The sequence below is a fragment of the Python bivittatus genome, unplaced genomic scaffold, assembly GCF_059951505.1.
Source record: "Python bivittatus isolate LINGU-HERP-01145 unplaced genomic scaffold, Pbiv_v1 ctg000220_np1212, whole genome shotgun sequence".
NCBI classification, from domain to species: domain Eukaryota; kingdom Metazoa; phylum Chordata; class Lepidosauria; order Squamata; family Pythonidae; genus Python; species Python bivittatus.
Genome location: NW_028277048.1, coordinates 16508202 through 16529335, shown reverse-complemented (window position 1 = coordinate 16529335; position 21134 = coordinate 16508202). Strand labels below are relative to the sequence as shown.

At 41.7% G+C, this 21134-nt stretch overlaps 1 protein-coding gene across 1 annotated transcript in view; it reads left to right on the top strand.

Moving 5' to 3' along the window:
- The first annotated feature begins 18898 nt into the window (after nt 1–18898).
- Nucleotides 18899–21134, top strand: part of COL2A1 (collagen type II alpha 1 chain) — a 79865-nt gene continuing 77629 nt past the window's right edge. The window contains exon 1 of the mRNA XM_007424774.3: nt 18899–19158. Within this exon, the coding sequence (XP_007424836.2) occupies nt 19065–19158 (94 nt within the window). The 5' untranslated portion in view covers nt 18899–19064. The remainder of the gene's footprint in view (nt 19159–21134) is intronic.

Here is a 21134-nt window from a genome sequence, read left to right as displayed (position 1 = left end):
TCCATGATAGGTTACAGACCTGGAGTTCAAGCATTTCAGTGATTTCTCTTGAGACAGTCAGAAGGGGGTTGTATTCCATAGGATGTCACTCTAGGCTATAGGGGAATGATAATAAAAAAAAACACCAGTGCTTATGGTCTACAAGACTGGATAAATAGTGCATAAATAAAATAAATGTATGTGTCCTGATCACATACTTGGGCAAGGGGAGCAACCCCACCCCTTGTTCTTTGACAGTGCTGCATCTCAAGCTACTTGACTTTTATGAAAAACATACTGGCTGTTTGCATGGCACACTGGACCACAGATTAGCCAAGCAAATCTAGCCTGTGAGGTTAGTTTATGGTTTCAAATCCAGAAAAATTAGTTGAGAAAACCATAGTTATGTTAACATGGGTAAAAACGCCAGGCAAATACAGCACTTTTCCTACAAAATAGCAGCTTATGAGAGAGAGTTTTGTTTAGAAAAAGATTCTGGGAAAGATTTAATTTGCCCAGTCCCTAATGCCCTCAATCAATCTGGATCCCATTTCCATGGCTACTCCGTGACAAATCCTATTTCCATGGCTACTTCTTGATAAATTTAATAGAGGTGGGAATTCCAATCACAAACATCCCTTTTTCATATTTTTAGCCCCCCAAAAAATCCCCCTCCCCTTAAATCAGTGTGGGACTAATGACAATGCACTGTAGAGAAATAAAGGTAATGTGGTGGTAAATTTGGGGTTGTCTAGGGAATTGTGTTCTATCATCCTGCATTTCTACAGGCATCTTATTGTTATTTCCAACATGCTTCATTCATCTTCAGGGTTATGGATGATACAGTATATGAAGCATAACCCTATATGCATTTATTCCCCAATACATTTGATGGCTATCATCACGCAGAACTGTCTTCCTCCATCTGGTGCCCTCTGATTTTGCTGAACAACAGTCAATACCCCTGTTAGTTGAACATATTTAAATAACACTGGGTTATAGAAGGCAACCATATGAAGTTGCCCATATAATATAAATCAGTCATAGCAAATTAAACCCCAAAGAACATTCCATCCATTTGCAAACTAAAACAGCTCCAAAGGCTTTCTAAATCAGGTGTCACATTTTTATTTAAATAGCTCAATAGGTAATATAAAATATGAATTCCCACCCAAATTAAATGTTTATGGAACACATGCAAACTGTTTGACATGCAAGACGTTGTCTATAAGCTGATGTGTTTATGAAGAACAGCTCAACCTAAACAAACACATCAGTTTTGGGCTGCAGTAATGGAGCAACAGGCTACCAGGAAATTGAAATGTTGGTTTCAGCAATAAGGCCCAGAGAAGGAGGTATGTTTAAGGAGAAATGTCCAAAGGATATTTCTCATTTTCATTGCCTCATTTCATGCTTCTTGCTCAGAAGTGAGAACACATTGTTAATCCAGAAGCACATTCCATGCTGCTGCTGAAGACGTATTGGAAGGAGATTTCTTGGAGAAACTAACAGCTCAGAAAGGTTATTTGCAGAGCTGTGGAACGCTCTGGTCCTTTAAGATGCTTCCCTTAAATCCTTGCTTTCTCTGACAACCGTCCTTTCTGCCAGACATTTCTCATGCCTGCCCATTAGGCCAGAGGAAATATTTTTGGGAAAGTCTGAGGTTAGTTTGCAATGCCATTTTTGACTTTCTTTAAGAAGACAGCAGGGGAGAGGAGACAGTTTTGCACTTGATGGAAAGTTTAATCCCCACCCCCCTTGGTGGGTCCACCTTTCAATCAAATAAAGACATATTTGTAGGGTTTTTTCCCTTGGGGGTTAGGAGGAGAAGGGCAAGACATTGTGGTGGCCTTAAACAAGGGTCTGTGAAAAACAAGCAAAGGAGAATAGGAACTGATGTGCCTCACTCTCCAGCAGAAGCCCAACATGGCTAGTGTAGAAGAAAGGAAGGATGAGAAATACTTGGCTTCATTAGTGGCAGAAGAATTGTGGGTAGAGAGCTGTATATTTCTTGGTACATCAGTGTTGAGTTTTCCAGCTTTCATCCATAATGGCCAAATCTTTATCCCAGACTTCCCAACCTTCTGCAAGTATGAGTGGGTTCAGATAGCACAAGTGGTCAAGCTACACAGATAAGAATGCAGAAGAGGCAGTTTAAGATGCAGCCTAGTATGGTGTATTATTATATTAATTAAATATTAATAGTCTGCACATCAATCAAATTAAGATGTTAAAAATTAATACAATATATGGGTATTTATATATAACACTGTCCAGTTATAGACCAGAATGTTTTTCTTTCTCACATTTTTGCAGTTTTGGGAAACTAAAGTTTGAGCAGAATTTTTTCTGGTGGTTCTTTGCAGCTCTTTTCCCTTGCTGTAGTGTTTTTCATGTGAGATGGAGTACCAGCGCAAGATCTCAGTGGCCCGGCAATTAAAACTTACTGCCACGAGCAGGATCTATATATGCAGCAAAATTAATGCCAGAATCTCGAACAAAGGAGGAAGACTTTAAGTCACTCCCACATCCAGCTCCTGGTTGGTTATTTTACACCTGCAATGTTATTGCATCAGGAATAGGAATGGACCATGACAACTCATCATGAGGCTAACGGAGGATCTGTTGATCATCTGCTGTGATTGCTTACGTGTTCTCTCCAATGTGCTTTTCTCTTAGACCCAGCATCACACCCAACTGATTATGGCCATCAGACAATACCTTGCTTTGAGATCTCTTCAAAAAGGTGTCTGTGGGGTGGTCAGCAGAGCAGGAAGTGTCTCTAGATGGCTGCACATCTGAGTCACAATGAAATTGCTGCTCCAGGCAGAGGAAAAGGAAGACAGTGAGTAGTGATTTGGTCTGATTTGCCAACTTGTCTTGGTGCACCATGTGAATAATTCTTAATAGTTCCTAATTCTTGCACACTTTACCTTTCTTAAAGGGGCAACTACAAGAGGCCAGCTGAAAAGTTGGCAACTTTATTCTTAAATAGTAACACAAATACAGTAAACATGGTCTATTCATGGATCTTTCTTTCATTCCAAATATCAGCTTGGTCTCCTCTTCCTTTGAATGAGTAAGATAAGAATTCCAAGTCTTAATTTATTGGGATCCAGCAAGCAACAGAATGCTCATCAATATTTATGCAACTTTTCTCCTTATTTGATTTTTGAGCCTGCTTTACACACCCCTCCAAAGCAACTTTATCTTTCAGAAGTAGGCTACAGAAGTTGTGGCACCTTGCCAGAACACTCAAAGCAGTCAGTTAGCTAGACAGTCTGTTTCCTGCTCCTTATATGAAGGTGAAATCAACAGAAGCCTATTGTCATCACTTAGTCCTGGACTGGACAGGGGATGAAAGGAAAGGGTAGTCAATTTTCATCCTGGAAGGGATCCATAGACAGGCCCCAGCCCTGATTTTTCTACCTCTGGTCTCATGACTGGCACATAGAGAGAGAAGCATCAGCTACTTTATATGTGTCACTTTACTTTATGGCAACTCATTCTCTCTACATGCATTGCAATGTATACAAAATGAAGGATTTTTTCCCATGCTACTAAATCTCTTGGGGGGAGGCATTATGAGGACACATTTCAAGTAGCTTCTGTGAATATCAAAAAGGGAGGCTCCAGTCCTAAACACAATTACTTGAAAAGGGGGCTATCAAGTTGGAATGACTTAATGTTAAATACCAGAGCATGTCCTATTATTAGGCAGAATGAGGTGACCCCTTTACAGGGAGCAGGGACAAGATGAAGGGGAAAAAATGTATATATTAGAAGGTATATATTCCCTACTGTTCTCAGCTGGGGGCAAGAAAGGGAAGGCTGACTCAGTCTGGTGTTTGGCCCAATCTGATGTTGGCCCAATCTGATGTTGGCCCAGTCCCTCTCTCTCAGCCCTAGGAAGCAGGCAATGGCAAGCCACTTCCGAAAAACCTTGCCAAGAAAACTTGTCCAGGCAGTCTCCAGGAGTCACCACTCACTCGAAGGCACCTCCCCCCCAAAATCTTATAACTGAATAGACATGATAGAAAAACAGGGCTATAAATAATGTTATGTCCTGTTTCATAAATGTTTGGACAGCTGCTGTGGGGGATGGTCAAGAAGGGGAGGAGCACAGTGGTAGGTGATCATGGGATACTGCAATCTTGAGCCCTACCCAGCCAATCAAGGAAGCAAGAATGACACAGATTTTAGATACCTTTAATGCTCATCTGGGGTAGATAGAATACCTTGGAATCTGCAAGAGGAATTTCCCATCCTCTTAAATAAGGCAGAGAGTTTTTTAAAAATACTTTGAGATGCTTCTTCACAGGTTTCTTACTACCTGGGCTGAGATGCCATTTATGAGATAAGCTGTCAACTGACTCAACCATTATCTCTTCATGGTTATGTATTGCTGTAGAAGGCTTTGCAACCCTGAAATCTCAGTTACCCAAGAGAGCCAACAGTGGACAGGGAATCAACCAGCCAATTCTCCCCTCCACTTTTTTTTTCACTATCAGGAGGGCATCGTGTTGAGGAGGATGGTGCCACCATGATAAATCCTGCTTGATGTCATTTCTTCCATTGTCATAGTGTCAAATTCCAAATTCGGCTTGCAACACTTTCACTAACTCTTAACTAAACAGCAGCATGGATGTGCCTTACTCCCACCTTCCCATTCTTGATTAGTTTTCCAGATGTTTACCTGCCACTGAAGAGGCAAGAGGACAACAGCCACTTCTGTACCTATTAAACCTCTTTATCTTTTCCTCTCCTTCACCCTTACAAATCTGAAATGACATTTCTTTACAAGTTACTTTCATCACAGACTTGGATATAATCCCTCCCTTTAAACACAAATAAACACATTGCCACAAAGACCTTTTAAATATTCGCTTCCCCTTTTTCAGTTTTTCGGAAGCAAAAAGATTTAATGTTTTCAGAAGGGTAATAAAATAAGCCCAAGAAACAAGTAGCTTGTACAGTAGGATTTAAGGGTAAAAAAACAGCAGTACCTCCTATTTGGAGGAGGGAAAAGAAAGTAGGAGATTTGGATTTTTGACAAAAATGGCTGTGCCTGAGGTTGTGGTCTCCTATGCAAGACAGGACAAGTTTTACCAGTTTAGAAACTGCTGAATGAATAGGCGTCATCCTGATGGCCTCATCTAGATGGATGGAGTCATCTACAAATAACTGGTAGATGGTACTTGAGAATACAAAAATAAATTGATATGCCTCTTTCTATAGAAACTATGTCACTATTTTCCACTGTCATAGAACAGTCCTCCCCAACTTGGTGTCCTCTAGATGTGTTGTGTTATGACAACTCCAGCAAGCCTGTTATAGGCTCAGAAGTGGAAAGGTTTGATACTACCCACAATGGAGGAATGATTGGTGAAGGTGATGGAACTTGCAGAGATGGCTAGATTGACTTCCTTGATCAGAGAAAAGACGATATCTACATTTATGGCGGACTGGAAACCCCTTACAGACTTCTTGGATGAAATGAAAAAAAAAATGTACTTGTGGTTTTGATGATTAGAAGAAAAATGGATAATAGAAAAAACTGAGCTTTTTTTGTAATCATAGAGTAAAATTGGAAGCTTCTTTCTATTTCTTTTTATTCTCTCCTGTACTTTTGCTCTTTCTTTCTTTCTTTCTTTCTTTCTTTCTTTCTTTCTTTCTTTCTTTTTCTTTCTCTCTCTCTCTCTCTTTCTCTCTTTCTCTCTTCTGTATTAGTCTGTGTTATTGTTTATGTTCTGTTTAAAACTTTTAGTACAAAAAAAAAAAAGATGTGTTATAAACCCTAATACTTCTGCCAGCATCCTGGAAGATCAGGAAACAACACCTAAGTCATTTCCTCATTAGTGACTTACAGCATCTTCAGAGCATCACCAAGCCATTGCTGAAGTGATGCAAAGCTTGCTATCATTACTGTTGTTTTGGTATAACGATGGTTGGATGACTCCAGAGGCAGCATAAGTCACTAGTGGGGAAACATCATAGATTACATTTTCCCTACTGGTGACTTAAAGCTTCTTCTGCATCACTGAGGAAATATCAAGTTTGTCCCCATTATTGTTGTACACGTAGCATTTGGTTTAAGGAGCTCTAGGCAGGGAGACAGGGACATGAGCATTCCTGTGGGGATTTTGCCTTCAGATCTGAAGCACTGCAAAGCCCCATTCATTATTCCTACAAATATTTTAATGTATGTGTGGCTTCAGCCACTAGAGGGCTCTGTTACACCCGAAGGATGTCATACAGCACATACAGTATGTGAAAAAAAAATTACAATAAGTCATAAATTATTAGATTTAATGAACTAAACCTCAAGGCATTTTTCTGTTGGCTACTCCTTTGAAAATTCTTGTAGTTTTAATGTGACAATTTCACATCAATTTCAGTTACCTGCAGAGCCTGCACAAGCATTTGATGTCAAGGGCGAGGAGGCATTTGATGATGTGAGAAGTAAGACTTCATGTAATGCCATCAAATATGAGTTTTGGGAGGCAAGCCCAATTCCTCCCACTACCTCCCCATTTCTAAATAAGCGAAGGAAGGAAGGAATGAACACACACACACACACACACACACACACAGAAGTTTTGGAGTTTTCAAACTATAAGATTCTGAACAAAGGTTTGTCTCCCTCTGTCAAGCAATAGAGAATAACAGCAAATAGCATTAAATTTTAGGAGGGAGGAAGCAAGACACAGATGGTTGAAGATGGTTCAAATATATCAGAGACACCATGGGTTTAAATCCCTTTCAGAAGAAAAGTTATTTTGTTATCTAAGATTATTCCCCTCTCTAATGGGTTTTTTTTTTTCTAATTTAGAAATTTGTATTACAACATAAGGATAACTTATACTGGTAGACCGAAAGTCCACTTTATCTAATCCAACGTTCCGCCTCCATCAATGTCCAGTTAGGATAATGCGTACCTTTTTCCTGCTGCAATGACTGGCATTCAGAACCATGTTGCCCTATTTAACTGCACAGTTAACAGCTAATAACAAGTAACAGTGTTCATCCCATTTACTGCATATTCCCCTCTCTACCAAAACCCACAATTAGGCAATATTTTTTCTGGGAGCAGCCAAGCATTGTAAAATTGCTAGCAAACTATTTGGACAATGACTCACACTGTAATATTTGAACAAAGAATGGGATTGCTGTTCTCATTCAATAAACCAGTCACCTAGAAAGTGTTACTATTCCAGTACACATATGATACTTTATGCATGTCTACTGTACCATGATTTATGTGTCAAGTACACATTCAGATACATATTCCACTAAAGGAATGCTAGAATACATGCATGTCCATACTTGAGTACACACAAGATTCTACTATATCAAGCTCTTATGAATAGCACATGAATACTTTGAAATTATAATAGAATTACCCTGCCCACTTTCCTTAATAATTCTAAGTTGATTAATAGCTGAATACAAGTAGTTTAATAATAATTTTTAAAGCAATACTGTAAATTCAATTCTAAAAACTAAATCCATACTGAAACAAAATATTTCATACTGCAGAAACCAGTAAAGTAATTTAACGATAGTAATCAAAATCATTTTAAAAAGCATACAACTGTTTAGACCCTCACATTTTTCTAATTTTTTCCACTGCACCCTCCTGTGGATGGTAATTAAATAAGTGGGAGATGTTCCACAGCCTGGGCATAAGCATTGCAAATATTCCGTTATAATGATTCGCACCAAATTATGAGAAGTTATACTATAATGCAGGATTCCTCCACTTCAGCTACTTTAAGATGGGTGGACTTCAACTCCCAGAACTCCCTAGCCAGCCATGCTGGCTGGGGAATTCTGGGAGTTGGTCCACCCATCTTAAAGTTGCTGCGGTTGAAGAACCCTGCTATAATGTGAATGAGTTACATATTGGCCCAAGGGGTCAATTGGCACCTACTGTACTTACTTCCCACAAGTGGGTAAATGAGCTATGAGGAGAGAGTTTTGTGTGGCATCTAAGTCTGGAATTCCAGTTATCTGTATCCTAACAAGCTAGGATTATAAGCCTGTTTTTATTGTTGGTTTACAAATTGCGCATTGGTTGTAAATACATAATCCTCAGTGTGATTGTCACAGTGCTATTTCTTTCCTAGGACGCCTCTATACAGATACCGGCTTCATCCCTGCTAAATCTTCACTGGTATTTTTGTTCTACCCTGTTAGTGTCTTCACCATTGCCAACCTCACAGTTGGGTACTCTGCATAGGATGACTAGCATTCCCGATGCTGATCAGTGAGAGAGCCCAAACATTGCTTGCAGACATCCCCCTCACAATATTTCATGGTGTGGGGGGGGAAAAATCAGGCAGTCGTTTTAAAAAAAGTATCTTGGCACCATGGTGCTTTGACTTCAACAGTGAGGACAGAAAGTTGAGGAGGAAGGTAAGTTAACAGTCCCCATCACTTTGAAGCAACCCCCTTAGCAGATCCAGTATTAATGCCGCAGACTGTTCTCAGAGCTTTCCTTCTGCACTGCAGCTTCAGCTCGAACTGAAGCAGGACAGCTATAGACAAACGGCAGAAACCTGATGACATTATGGGAACAAAGCTATATAGATCCCCCAGGATCAATACAAATTCTACCTTTGGAGGGAAGCCTAGTTTTTCTCTTGTATGAAAGAACGAATAAATCCATGTGACTAGACTTCATACATTAGCAAGCAGCTTATCCACATCACACATTGCTAAATAATTTCTGATTCACCATTTACCCACCAGCACTTCCCCCCACTCCAAAAAAGTTTTCTCAACTAAGTCCCAACAAAATCTATTTTGGTGGCTCACCAAAAGAACAAATTTTAAATGGTTGTGCATGCTATTATTAGGGCATGCTATTTTGGGAGAATAGCTTGCCCTTGATTTCACAAGGAAAAAGAAAAAAAAGTACTCTTTATTAAAAGGTAAATGACATTGTCTTCTGTATCTCAAAAGTGGATTGCAAAGACTTTGCTAATGCTGACATTTAGTCAATTGATCAGTTAAATGATAGAGGAGGCATCAACTAAAATTTATTTAAGTGGTTGACAGTCACACCTAAAACCAAGCAGGTTGAAGCTTGCAGTCTCCTATCTGGCTTGGATGTGTTTGCCAAGGGGAAAAGGCTTGGAAAAATCTAACAGGTATGCACCTGGGCCTCTATGTCAGATATGATGTTCTTCAACAGCTTTTCCTGACTCTGGGCTTTTAATTATTAGTGATGAGCAGGTATTTCTTCTGGTGTAACTCAACCCTGTGCACCTGGGCCAAAAATTCCTGTGTTGGAGCTATAATGTGACAGCCAGGGAGGCAGACATTAACAGTCTGGGCTGACAAATAATAAGGGGGGGAATGGCCTGGTTTGCTTTTGTGCCTTTAGAGCAATCTGAAGTCATCAGGTGGAGACCCCATCTACAACATGTAGATGTAGAACCTTTGATAGTAGTCTGTCTGTTTAAAAAATGCTGAAGAACACAAAATGATAAATCAGAGTTAAAGGTTCTTTAAATCTTTAAAAAGAGGTCTTGAATAACTTTTTTTGTGCTAGTGTTACTTAACTGTTTCCCTTGATATATTGCAATAAATGGATTTGTAAGTTAGTTTGATATTTGCACCCTCTTTGAATCCTTTCCATTTTAGATTGTTAGTAATATCTGATTTAAATACTCTAACATTCCATAAATTCTATATCAAATTGCATATGTTTATCTTTGTTGAGATTCATGCTGAAATCTGAAAGAAGTCATTTGAAAAGAAAACTGATCCCGGTTCAATTAAACTCTGCTTACTAAAAACAGTATTCTGAAATCAAAGCAGAACTTACTTAAAACGTAAAACAGCACTAAGCATGATGCAGAATCACTCGTGGCTCAGTTGTGTTGTGGGTTCTAATACACCCTCTGAGCATTGGCAGATTGTTACTTGCAAATGATTACACAACTGATTTCAACCACTTTGTAGACTGCAAGCAGGAAACTTCTGAATTTAGGCATTTTTGATATTTTACTCCACTTGTATTACTTATATCTCGATACCTACATGGGCACCAACTTAATCCGAATTGTGTGTCATCTCACAGCAAATTCGGGGAATGAAGGAACTACAAAATGAAATCCTTTGCTTGTGCTTTCATCTTAAAACCACTGAAAGGTCTGAGTTCATACATTTACTGCAGCTCCTTAGAACTGTGGGATCCTGTGGCAGAATTTGCCACCTATGCAGGTGTAATAGATAGAAAGGAAGTCCATAAAATGAGGCCATTTCTACAACAATGCTTTATTATAACATTCATTTTTCCCCCTATCCCACGGTTTGTCAAAACTGACTTCAGAAACATTCCATGTATGATTAAGTAGCCTCAGAATTCAGACTGTGTTCCAGAATGCTTCAAGGTCTCACTGCTGAAGAATAAACCACGGCTTCTGTTTAACATGTTATATTAATTGTCTCTGAATTGTATGTTGGCTCAGGGCAGACTCAAAGAATGAAGGAGCTATGAATTTATCACCAAGTTTGCACTAGGGCAAAAAAGAACCACCTTCAGTTTAATATTTCATTTAAACTATCTTTGGGACAGAAACACCACCATTTCTTAACTTGCCCACAAGACCTATATAAGATAGCGTAAAAGAACATTTACTTATTTTCTGTGGCAGCAAAGACTATCAAGAGCTTAGAAAGCTATCTGTGCCTCTGTGCCCCCATTTATTGGATTACAAGGAGTAATTGCCTCCAGCCAGCCTAAAGGGTACCAGGTTAAGAAAGGCTGGTCTAAATGCCATAAAAAATACTGACCAGGGTTATCTAATGGAAGAATTACCCAAGCTCCTTGGCCCTACTCACTACAGATGACAGAAGTTACTGGCTAGTAGGAGCTCTATTGCTATCTGATAGCAAAGAGTTAGTTTTCTGTCCTGAACTCTAATGGATATCTGGATTTTTGCAACCCAGAACTGACAGTCCTAGTTGTGATCTTCTTGTGCCTCCATCTTATTCTACTCTGCCTTGTTTAAATGATAAGTGAAGGTAGAAACCAGTAAAAAACTGAATGCTTTGTGCAATACTATGATCATATATCGGTTTCAGTCAGTCTTACTTATATATTGATGCTGATATATAGCTAAGATGGTCTTGGCATTGAAGATGTCTTCTTCTGGGTCTTTAAATACTGCAAACCCCAGGGACAGCCCAAAGGATACAGATTCCTCCCCCATCAATATAAGCCTGTAAAGAGGGGAGGCCACAATTGCTGACCTTTAACCTCTATTAAACGCACTCTTCTCCAGTTAGCATTCTAGATATTGTACCAGACTGGCTCTGGAGTATTTGAGTAGGTCTACAAAGCTCAAGCTTATCTGCAAAAATCCTAGATATTTGAATAAAGTCACCTTCTCATTATGCCAGATTCTAGTGTTGTGCACGGTTGCACCCATGTAATGTTCTTGGCACACCTGGAAGTAGATTGCCACACTTTCTTCTGCAATTTTTTTTTAACTTCCTACTCTACCCAACAGCCCTGGTTTCCCATCTGATCCTGCTTAGCTTTCTAGATTAGCCAAGATCAACTAGCCGCTGCCACCAAGCTGGGTAGGGTTGTTGCAGACCGCTACATAGAAATTTTGCCTCCTGTGCTTTTAGCAACAACTTGACTTAAAGAAATAGGTTAGGCAGGAAAATGATCACAATCATCTAACAATGTTTGCACTCTGCTGTTAGGTAAAACTGTAGTATAATTGATAAGCTGGGCTCATTACACATTTTTCTGTGTGTTTGTTTCTCTGCTAGTTTGGATGATTGCTGATTGTGTCTCAGGCAACTGAGGCAGCTGCTAATGCTCTTAATGTAGAAAATGCTACTTCTTAATGTACAACATGCTACCTCTAGGACAGGTAGATAGAAGCAACATAGCAGGCTATGAGTCAACAGAGATAGTCTTTGTAGGGTTGATGTCCTCTATTCTAGCAGGGTCCCTGTATACTGATGTAGGTTTGGACATTGTTGTTTTTTTTAAACTATCTCTTATTCTTATATCTGTCAGTAACTAGATCTGCAGAAATGAGTAGGTGAAGATTTTCACAGCCTGCCAAACAGCACTGCCACATATGAGAGGAACCAACTGTTAAAGGCAGAGGAACAAGGGGCAGTACCAAACTGGCAACCCTGAGCCTTTTCACCCCTCCATCACGAAGGAAATTCTCCATAAAATTATAATGCCTAGAACTGACCCCACAACTTGAGGAAAGGTGCTGAGGGACTGTCTATGGGGAGGCACTTCTAAATGGTGTGCCTCAACTCCTCTGCACATGTCATGCTAGCCCTTCCAAATATGATGCTTCCTACATGTGGCATACGAGCAGGGGTACATAGTATTGGGGCCTGTATCTAAAGAACTCTTCCCAAGTTGGGAAAAGTCCCATTCTTAAGGTATGGGTATTTGTTTATGGTACTTCCAGATTTCCCTTTGTAAATAAAGATTCTAAAACAATTGACTCTGAACAAGATCAAATAAAGTTGAGGACGAGGTATTTCAACTGCATGAGGAATTTAATCTCAGAAACCAAGGTGCGAAAGCATTTTATTTAAGCTCCTTTCTTGCAGCACAGATTAGGCATTGAGCAGGAAATTGGGCTGCAAAATGTGGATCTGTCCCCTCACTGCAAGGAAACACAGAGGGTATTTAAAGCAGGTTTGTCTTAATGACAGGTTGAAAAAAGAGGTAAAAATAGGATTCACAAATCACACACATGCATTATCAAAAGCTGCTGTTGCATTCAGTGAGTGCTGAGTTATTTCCAAACCTCAGCGGAATAGCTTCCCTGTTTAAATTCAGTGGGGTGAGCAGAATTCATCCCCTTCTGAGCTAAAGGATGAGGCATCTCTGCCATTGGTTAATTGATGGGGCACATTTTTAGCATCCACCACCAAACAAGGGCAAAGCTCACTGGCTCTTTTTACGACCAAGTCTGTGGGTTATTTTTGGTGAAGGTTCATACCACTCGGTAGCAACCTTTCCTACAAGCACACACCGTGGCTTTTCATGAGCATTCCTCAGTTGGAGCCTGCTTCAAAGAAACCCCTGATGCTTTAGCAAGCATCAAAGTTACACCATTGTCTCTTTTGTCTTGTGGCAACAATCGTAAGAGATGATTGAAAGTTTCCAGTGTGCATTTAGACCAGTTTGTGTAAATGAAGGAATTGAAATTAACGTAACTGCTGTAAACGTTTTGTCTGCTCTGATAGGATTGCATTTGCAACTTGTTTATCAGTCCCTTTTGTTCCATTCTGCCTCCAGGAGCACTTTAACCTGCAAATATTAACAAGTATTAGCGTTATTATCTCCAAGTTACAAAGAGCTTTGTCCTGATGTTTTGCAAATCAAACTGGTCTTCGAGCCCAGGAACAATGCCTTTGAGCTAGCAGAATTCTCGTTTGGAACTTTAGTTCATAAAATTTAGTTCATAAATCACACAATTTTGTGTAGATTATGTACTCTGGAGCAGGGCTTCTGCTTGTGGAGGAAATGGTGCGACTGCCGGAACTTCGAAGAATGGTCATAAGTACCACTTGTTCAGTGCCATCGCAACTTCAAACAGTTGCTGAACGAGTGGTCAGTCAGCGAGGACTACCTGTAATACTACTTTTGTTCATAGGTGGTGCTATTTTCGAACACATAGATCCATATTTGGAAAATGAATTCACCTTACAACTAGGTACAACCAGCACACTAAGCCATAATGTGACTGTTTGCTTACCGTGTTGTGTGGAGCCAGCCATTGTGGTTTCATGGCTTACTGTGATTCTGCAAAACTGGATAACCACGGCTTAGCATGCTATGAGAACACAACCTCAGCAAAGGGCCATTGTCATGTTGATAGCACTAGACGTTTATGGCACTCACATTTATAAACATTTCTAATGTTACGTTTATTATGAGAACAGTGCACCTACTGACATCCCTTCTATCTGGAGAATGAATGCCTGCCAGGAATCTGTGTTTCACTTTTAGGGAAATGTAGTACAACATACCAATTCCTCCCAATTTTGCCACTCACAGATACTGATTTCATCGAATCCTAGAAGATCTGAGTGGGGCCATTTAGACCATCCAGTCCAACTCCCTCTCAGTGCAGGAATTGAAATGCATGCTTCCCAGACAAACAGCAGCATAGCCTTGCTTGAACCCCTCCATGAAGGCCTGGTCACCACTTGTATGAGTAATTTATTCCACTGTCCAGCTGCTCATATTCTTGGGAATCTTTTTCTAAGAATGTTGGAATCTGCTTTCCTGTAACTTTAATCCATTATTCTGCATGGAGAAAACAAGTCTTGATCTTCTACATGGCATCCTTTCATGTACTTTCCAGAACTGAGGATGTATCTTTTTATGTTGATTTTTAATACAGGAGATTTAACTAAGGAGAAAGATGTATCCTGATTTATTGTCTCTCTCTCTTCCTCTCTCCATCCATACACACACACACTGGACTGATGGCCAATTTTGTACACTCATTGCTTTTATGTTTGACTAGCCCTAACCCCACTGAGTGCAATTTAAACATAGTTGTACTACTGCCTTAAAGGGGGATAGGCCATTGCCCAGTAATTACAGACTCACTAGTTTCACTGACATTGTGACTAAAATATATATGTGATTTATTTTATTACAGTTAAAGGCCTAGGCAGAAGTGAATATATTTTCAGAAGAAGAGGCAGGATTTAGGTGTAGTTATTCTAGCACTGATGAAGAGAGCCAATTTGGTCTAGTGGCTAAGGCACCAGGCTAGAAAGCAGGAGACTGTGCGTTCTAGTCCTGCCTTAAGCATGAAAGCCAGCTGGGTGACTTTGGGCCTGCCACTCTCTCTCAGCCCACGACATCAGGCTTGGGTGACAAGCTGGTCAGTCAATTCCTGTCCCAACCAATGGGTGAACATTCAGTTAATCCGAAAAAGTGAACCCTGCATCTGCAGGAAAATGCTAGGAAGGAAAAAAAAATTCTAGCACTGATAACTAGTTTCTTTTAAATCATTTAATTCATAAATATATACATATCAGAAACAGCAGATTGTTTATTGATCTTAGGACAACATTTGATAGAGAACTTCTCTGAAGGAAATTTTTTATAGAAGCATTGGTCCCCACCTCCAATTCTGGTGAGGCTTACTTCTCTGGTGCCCTTTTTAAACCAGTACCAATCAACAGAAGGGTGAAACAAGACCAGTGAAGAATAAATGGAAACATTACTTCCTGTGATTTATACTTCTGTCCATGCAACCTAAAATTACACTTGATTTTTTTTTTTTTGCAGACACCACACCACTGATTCATATTCAATTTGCAATCAACTATTATTCCAAGATCTTTACCATAATACCATTACTAAACCAAGCATTCCCCATCTTATACCTGTGTGTACATTTGTTTCCTAAGTGAACAGCTCTGAAGTTATCTCTGTTAAATTTTATTCTACCATTTTCCTCCCATTGGTCTAGTGATAACTTTATTTCTAGTTTCTGAGGTACTGGTACTTTGCTGAAGTCAAAGTATACTGTGTTTACAGCATTCCCACAATCTTTTCAGAAAGGTACTTGACCAAAGCAACAAGATAAGGCTTCTGATCAATTACATTGTTTTCAAGGTGCTTGTAGATCAATCTATTTATGGCCTGCTCTAGAATTTTCCCAGTGTTAGACTGACTGGTCTAGTTTGCTGAATCTTCTTCCTTTTCCTTTTTGAGGGCAGAGACTATATTTGGCACATAATGCCTTTAGGGAGCTGGGAGTTTACATGAGTAAAAGAGCCATACAGTATTTGAAATCAATAAACTTTAAACAGTTTGCATCTTGGCAAGTTCATTTAGGACCTCCAAGATCCCTCCCAACCCTATGATTCTAGGATCTTCTAGGTAGTCTATCTTAGCAAGGTTGGGAGGGGAGTGCCATTTGCTGCTCTGCCTCAGACTGTGGCCACTTTTTCAGTCATGTTTTACAGATCACTTTGTGCTGAGATAACAATAATGAGGCTTTATATTGCCAGAGCCAGTTTGGTGTAGTGGTTAAGGCACCAGGTTAGAAACTGGGAGACTGTGTGTTCTAGTTCCACCTTAGACCCAAAGCCAGTTGGGCCAGTCACTTTCTCTCAGCCCTAGAAAGGAAGCAAGGGCAAACCACTTCTGAAAAAGCTTGCCAAGAAAACTGCAGAGACTAGTCAAGGCAGTCACCAGGAGTCAAAAACTGATTTGAAGGCACCAAAAAACCCCCCAAAAAACAGAACAACAGCTTGGTTGGGACAACTGTGGGAAGTTAAAAAAAAGCCAAGATGGCAGGTGCAACTTAAGCCCCATCCCTATATATATATGTACAACATTCCCCAAAAGGGGTAGGGCTTCAATCAAAAAGTCACATCCACCATCTTGACTTATTTTATCCTCCCAACCGATGGCCCTGGTGGAAGATGCTCTAAATCACTAGTGAGGAAATAGCTTAAGCCTGTCTTTTCAGCTAATTTAAATATTTGGTTCATCTAGCCCAAGGTTTCCCAGCCTTGGCCATTTCCAGGTTTGTAAACTTCAACTCCCAGAATTCCCCAGCCAACAAGACACTGCTCAGACTGGGGGTGGACATCCACCATTTACCAGTTGCCATGGTTGGACAATGCTGATCTAGCCCTACTTTGGTTGATGTAGCTCTCCAGGGACTCACACCAAGAAGTTTTTTTCATCACTTGCTGCTCATAATTGGAAGTGCCTGGACCTGACACTGTTATTTTTTTTGGTAGGCTTTATCACTGAGCTACATTCCCTCTACATGCACAACACCTCATTCCAAAGCAAAATATCCTTCCAGACTTAGGGAAAAATGCACTACTGTGACTGGTAAAAATACAATTGTACGAACTAAGCACCACATAGAGCTACCTCTGGTTCTTAAAAGAGTGAAACTGCATTGCAACTAGGTTATTTCATTGTTCTCAAACTTGAGGCAGAAAGCCTGTATTTTGGACTTAGCACGAGGCCTTACCGGATCTGAACTGCAACTCCGAAATGGTGGTAGCGAAGAGGCCCAAAGACACATAATCTTGCTGGCATCTAGTGGTCATCCGGAGCTTTGCAGCCCAGAACTGATAGCCGGCAAAGCTGCGCTAGCCTCTCTGTTGGTTCGTCTAGTCCTCCTTATTTCCTATTTCCCTCCCTGTTCGGAAATTTCCCTACGTTGGGAACTTTTTTTTTCCATCTGCCAAGAAAAACGCGCCTAACAAAGCCCCGTTCAAACGCTCTGCCCCTCGGTCTCCCTCTGGGCGCCCAGCTTCAGCCACGTGCGCCGCAAAATCAGAGCGCGGCCAGGTCCGCTGCGCGCGCAGAGGGACGCATTCTGCCCGCCGGACCCAGCAGCCCCGCCCTCTGCCCACCCGCCCTCTTCTCACTACTGTACGTGCGTTGTCCGCCGCGTTGGGTCTGTGTCCGAAACTGGGGCTGGCTCTCCGCGGCCGGGGCGCGTCTCCCGGGGCGTGGGAGAGACGCTCAACGCAGGGGAAGATGCTATCCACCAAGGGGCTTCTGAGCTGCCGCCTAGTGTAAACTTAGTTCCTCAAGAGTAAGCCTCGCTCCATTCAGTGGGACTTACTGTTGAGTAGGCGCGCGTCCGGCCTTCGCAGCCATCTTTTCCTCGCAAGCGAGACCCTGGACCCTTCTCCGTGCAGTGGCATTCACGTTTGAACATCTTTTCTCTCCCGGGAAATGGCAATGACGGGAAGAAGACAGGCAGGGCTGGGATAGCGAGTATCGTCGGGGGGGGGGGCACTCACCAGCCAGTAATGCATTTCTGATACTCCTCCGAACAGGAAAAAAAAAAAAGGATCAGGAGGGGAGAAATTGAATGAAATGGAGGACATTCCGCCGATTTGGTCGATTTGAGCCCGCTCAGTTGAGGAGACGCTAGTCAGCCACCTCATCCATCGCTGCGAGGTGGTCAAAATGCAGACCATCCTCCCAGCATTCTTCCCAGCGTTAATTCAGAGTTGATCTGGGTCATTAATGCTCTGTTCTTACAAACCGCCCCCCCCCCCCCCTTTTGTACACATTAAGCGGCGGAGACGGGCGGGAATGGAAAACACGGGAAAATGTATGGAGATTTCTTGGGCCAAGCTGGGAAACTATTCGTGGGGTGGGGATTTGATCGGGAAATATGTCTTGAGGTGGCGGGATATGTCTAGTATGTAAGGGAAGCAGCGATGTCGAAGCATTTTGAGAGGGGATGGGTGGGTCTTGGGAAGAAATGCAACAGGTGGGAGGGCAGAGCGCGCTCCGTCCTGACTCGGCTGATGCTGCGTAGGTATTGTATAGGCGCGTTTGAGAATCCGAATCATGAAATAGTAAAGTAGTATTTCTGGCTTCCCGATTTGTAGAAAAATCGGATGCAAGAAAGCAGAGAAGAGACTGGAGAAATCGAAGGGACACTGACACCGGCGTCATCGCCTTCCACCTCTACTGGAGCCGCTGCGCTCCGGCCAGATTCTCAGCTCAAGGGCGCCACGCGCGCCGCTGCGAAGCTGCTTCTTGGAGGGCGAGAGATGGATGAGGCTGACGAGGGATGGGTGGACTCGTCTGAGGTCTGCCAGCCGGGAGCGAGTTGTATGAGTGTGTATGTACAGAGCGGGGCTGGAGAGGGAAGGGGGCAACAGACCCCTCCCTCTCGTCTGGTTGCCACCCGTTTTGGCTGCAGGAGTTGCACTTGAGAAGATCGATTAGGAGGAGGGGTCTCTAACTTGGGGACAAGGCTGAGGGCTCAGGTTACAGCTCAGCTGGGGGGCAGGGGAGGACTGAGACCTGGGCATATACACGGGCTGCTAGAAGGCAGAGGGGAGCATCAGCCGCGGTGCTTCAGCCCAGAGCCCACGGCATTAGCCGGGTTTCTGCTGGGCCTTCGCTACTTGGGATTCTCCTGCTGTTTCTTAAAGACAAGGGAGGATCGACTGCATGAAGGCTCGGTAGCCACTGGGGAATCTACCACCACCATCACCTCTTCCTCTACTCCTCCTTTCTCATCCTCACAAAGGTCCTGCATGTCTAACATTTAGACATGTTCAGCTTTGTGGATTCAAGGACTCTAGTGCTCCTGGCAGCTACTCAAGTAATTTTATTAGCAGTTGTCAATTGTCAGAATGAGGATATACGTAAGTTACACCTTTCTTCTTCTTTTTCTCCAGAAAGCAGATGAAAAGCAAGTTGATGGGGAACAATGAATTAGGGGAGGGAGGGAAAAAAAAAGATCAGGAGAAAAAACAAACTTAAAAAACCACTTGTGGGTTTGTACAATTAAACTTTCTCCTTTGAGTTGGCCTCCCTCCATCTCCTCCTTGCGCTTGGTTTCTCTTCTTTCGGCTCCCAAGATTCTTTCCTGCCATAAAGAGTTGCTGTTCCACCCTCATCATTAGTCTGAAATCCCAATCTGTTCATTGTAATGCTTGGTTACTCAAAAACAAGAGCTGCACTTAGCACAATCTAATTCAAGTGCTGTAGCATTTCTTCTCTGGGCCTTCTAAGCAGCGGGGTGAGGTGGGAATATGATTTTTATATTATTATTATTATTATTATTATTATTATTATTATTATTATTATTATTATTACTATTACTATTATTAGAGGTGGTTAAATTGCTATATGCCTTCATCTAAAGATCTCCACAAAAGAAAACATCATAAAAAGTCATATTCTGAACTCACACAGGATAAATGACCCCCAAAAAACCCCCAACAACCCAGCCTCTTGGTGGAATGAAAGAGTTAACTGAATGATTTGTACAGGGGCTCACAGGGGGATCCAGACAAAAGAGAACATACCGGGAAGATTGGGGTGGGGGGAAAAATCACAAAGAAAGATCTTTGTGTATAAAATCCAGCGTCCCTCCCCTGGTTCATTTAGGGATGTGGAGTAAGGTGCAGATGGAATTCCCGTGGAATTTGATAGCTAACAGATTTTTTTTTTTTTTTTGGTAGCTGAAGGAGCAGAAGGAAAAATTTCCCCAACTCAAATGAGGCCACCTGAGGGGTACAAAACATTCCAGAGGCACATCAGTCCATTTGTTCCACTCTCGCTCTTTACCCCATGCACACACACGCTCACACACACACACTTAAACTAAGGGCATGGGAATCCTTCCTGTGGGTAACCATCTCAATCCCCGCTTCTTCTCCCCAAAGCTGTTATCAATTTTTTTTTTACCAATCATTACAAAATTATAGGCAGGTTCTCCCTTTTCCGCTACTCACTGAGAGAGCCTTTGTTGTCTGCAGTATTATTCAGGGCTGGAAGGTGGAAACTTTAATAGGTAGAAACAATTCTTCCCTTCCTATTTTTGGGGCAGGTTTCCTTCTGCTTGAATTCCATCCCTTCTTCCATATGCCCCAGACTGTAAATCGATTGTAGGGCATACCTCATGAAAGCGGGGTGGGGTGGGATTTCTTTTTTGCTCCTGATCTCAGGCCTTGCTTTCTCCCAGTGCAAAAGGAGTTGAACTCTTTCTACTAATATGCTACAATCTCTGCAGCTGAGTTTTCTGAGTTGGTAAGAAAAAGAGCCTTGCATTTGGTTTGCCTCAGCGTGGTTCAAGAGAGGGAATTGACACAGAGGATACCCTAGGGCATGACTCCTAGCCCTGCTGATCAAAAGGTATTGAGTAGCTATTCTGTTCTCTGCTTCTAGCCACAACAAGCTAGGAAAATATGGGAGGGCTACAAGTGGAAAATAGTATAGTAGGAGAGTTGTGTTAGTCTATGGTAGCAAAAAATCAGGAGGAGTCTGGGGGCACCTTTTCTGACTAACACCCTTTATCAAAAGGGCACAAGCTTTCAGTGAACTAAGCAGAGCAATTGTACACTAAAAGTACTCTGAAAACAATCTTGGGAGATGATCTGCCGTTCCCATTCATAATCAGGCGCTCTTTCTCTTATTAATCAGCTGGTCTGCAGAACGGTCAGCATAGCCTTTCTAAGGTTAGCATCTTTTGCCACATCATTGTCTGTAATGATTTAGGTTAAAGCATTGTGGCTTGGAGATTCAGAAGCACGCAGGAAAGGCAGAGTGTTCAGCAGCAAATAACATCTACATTTTTTAAAAAGTGTACTTTCATATTCTCACAAGGGGAAAACTT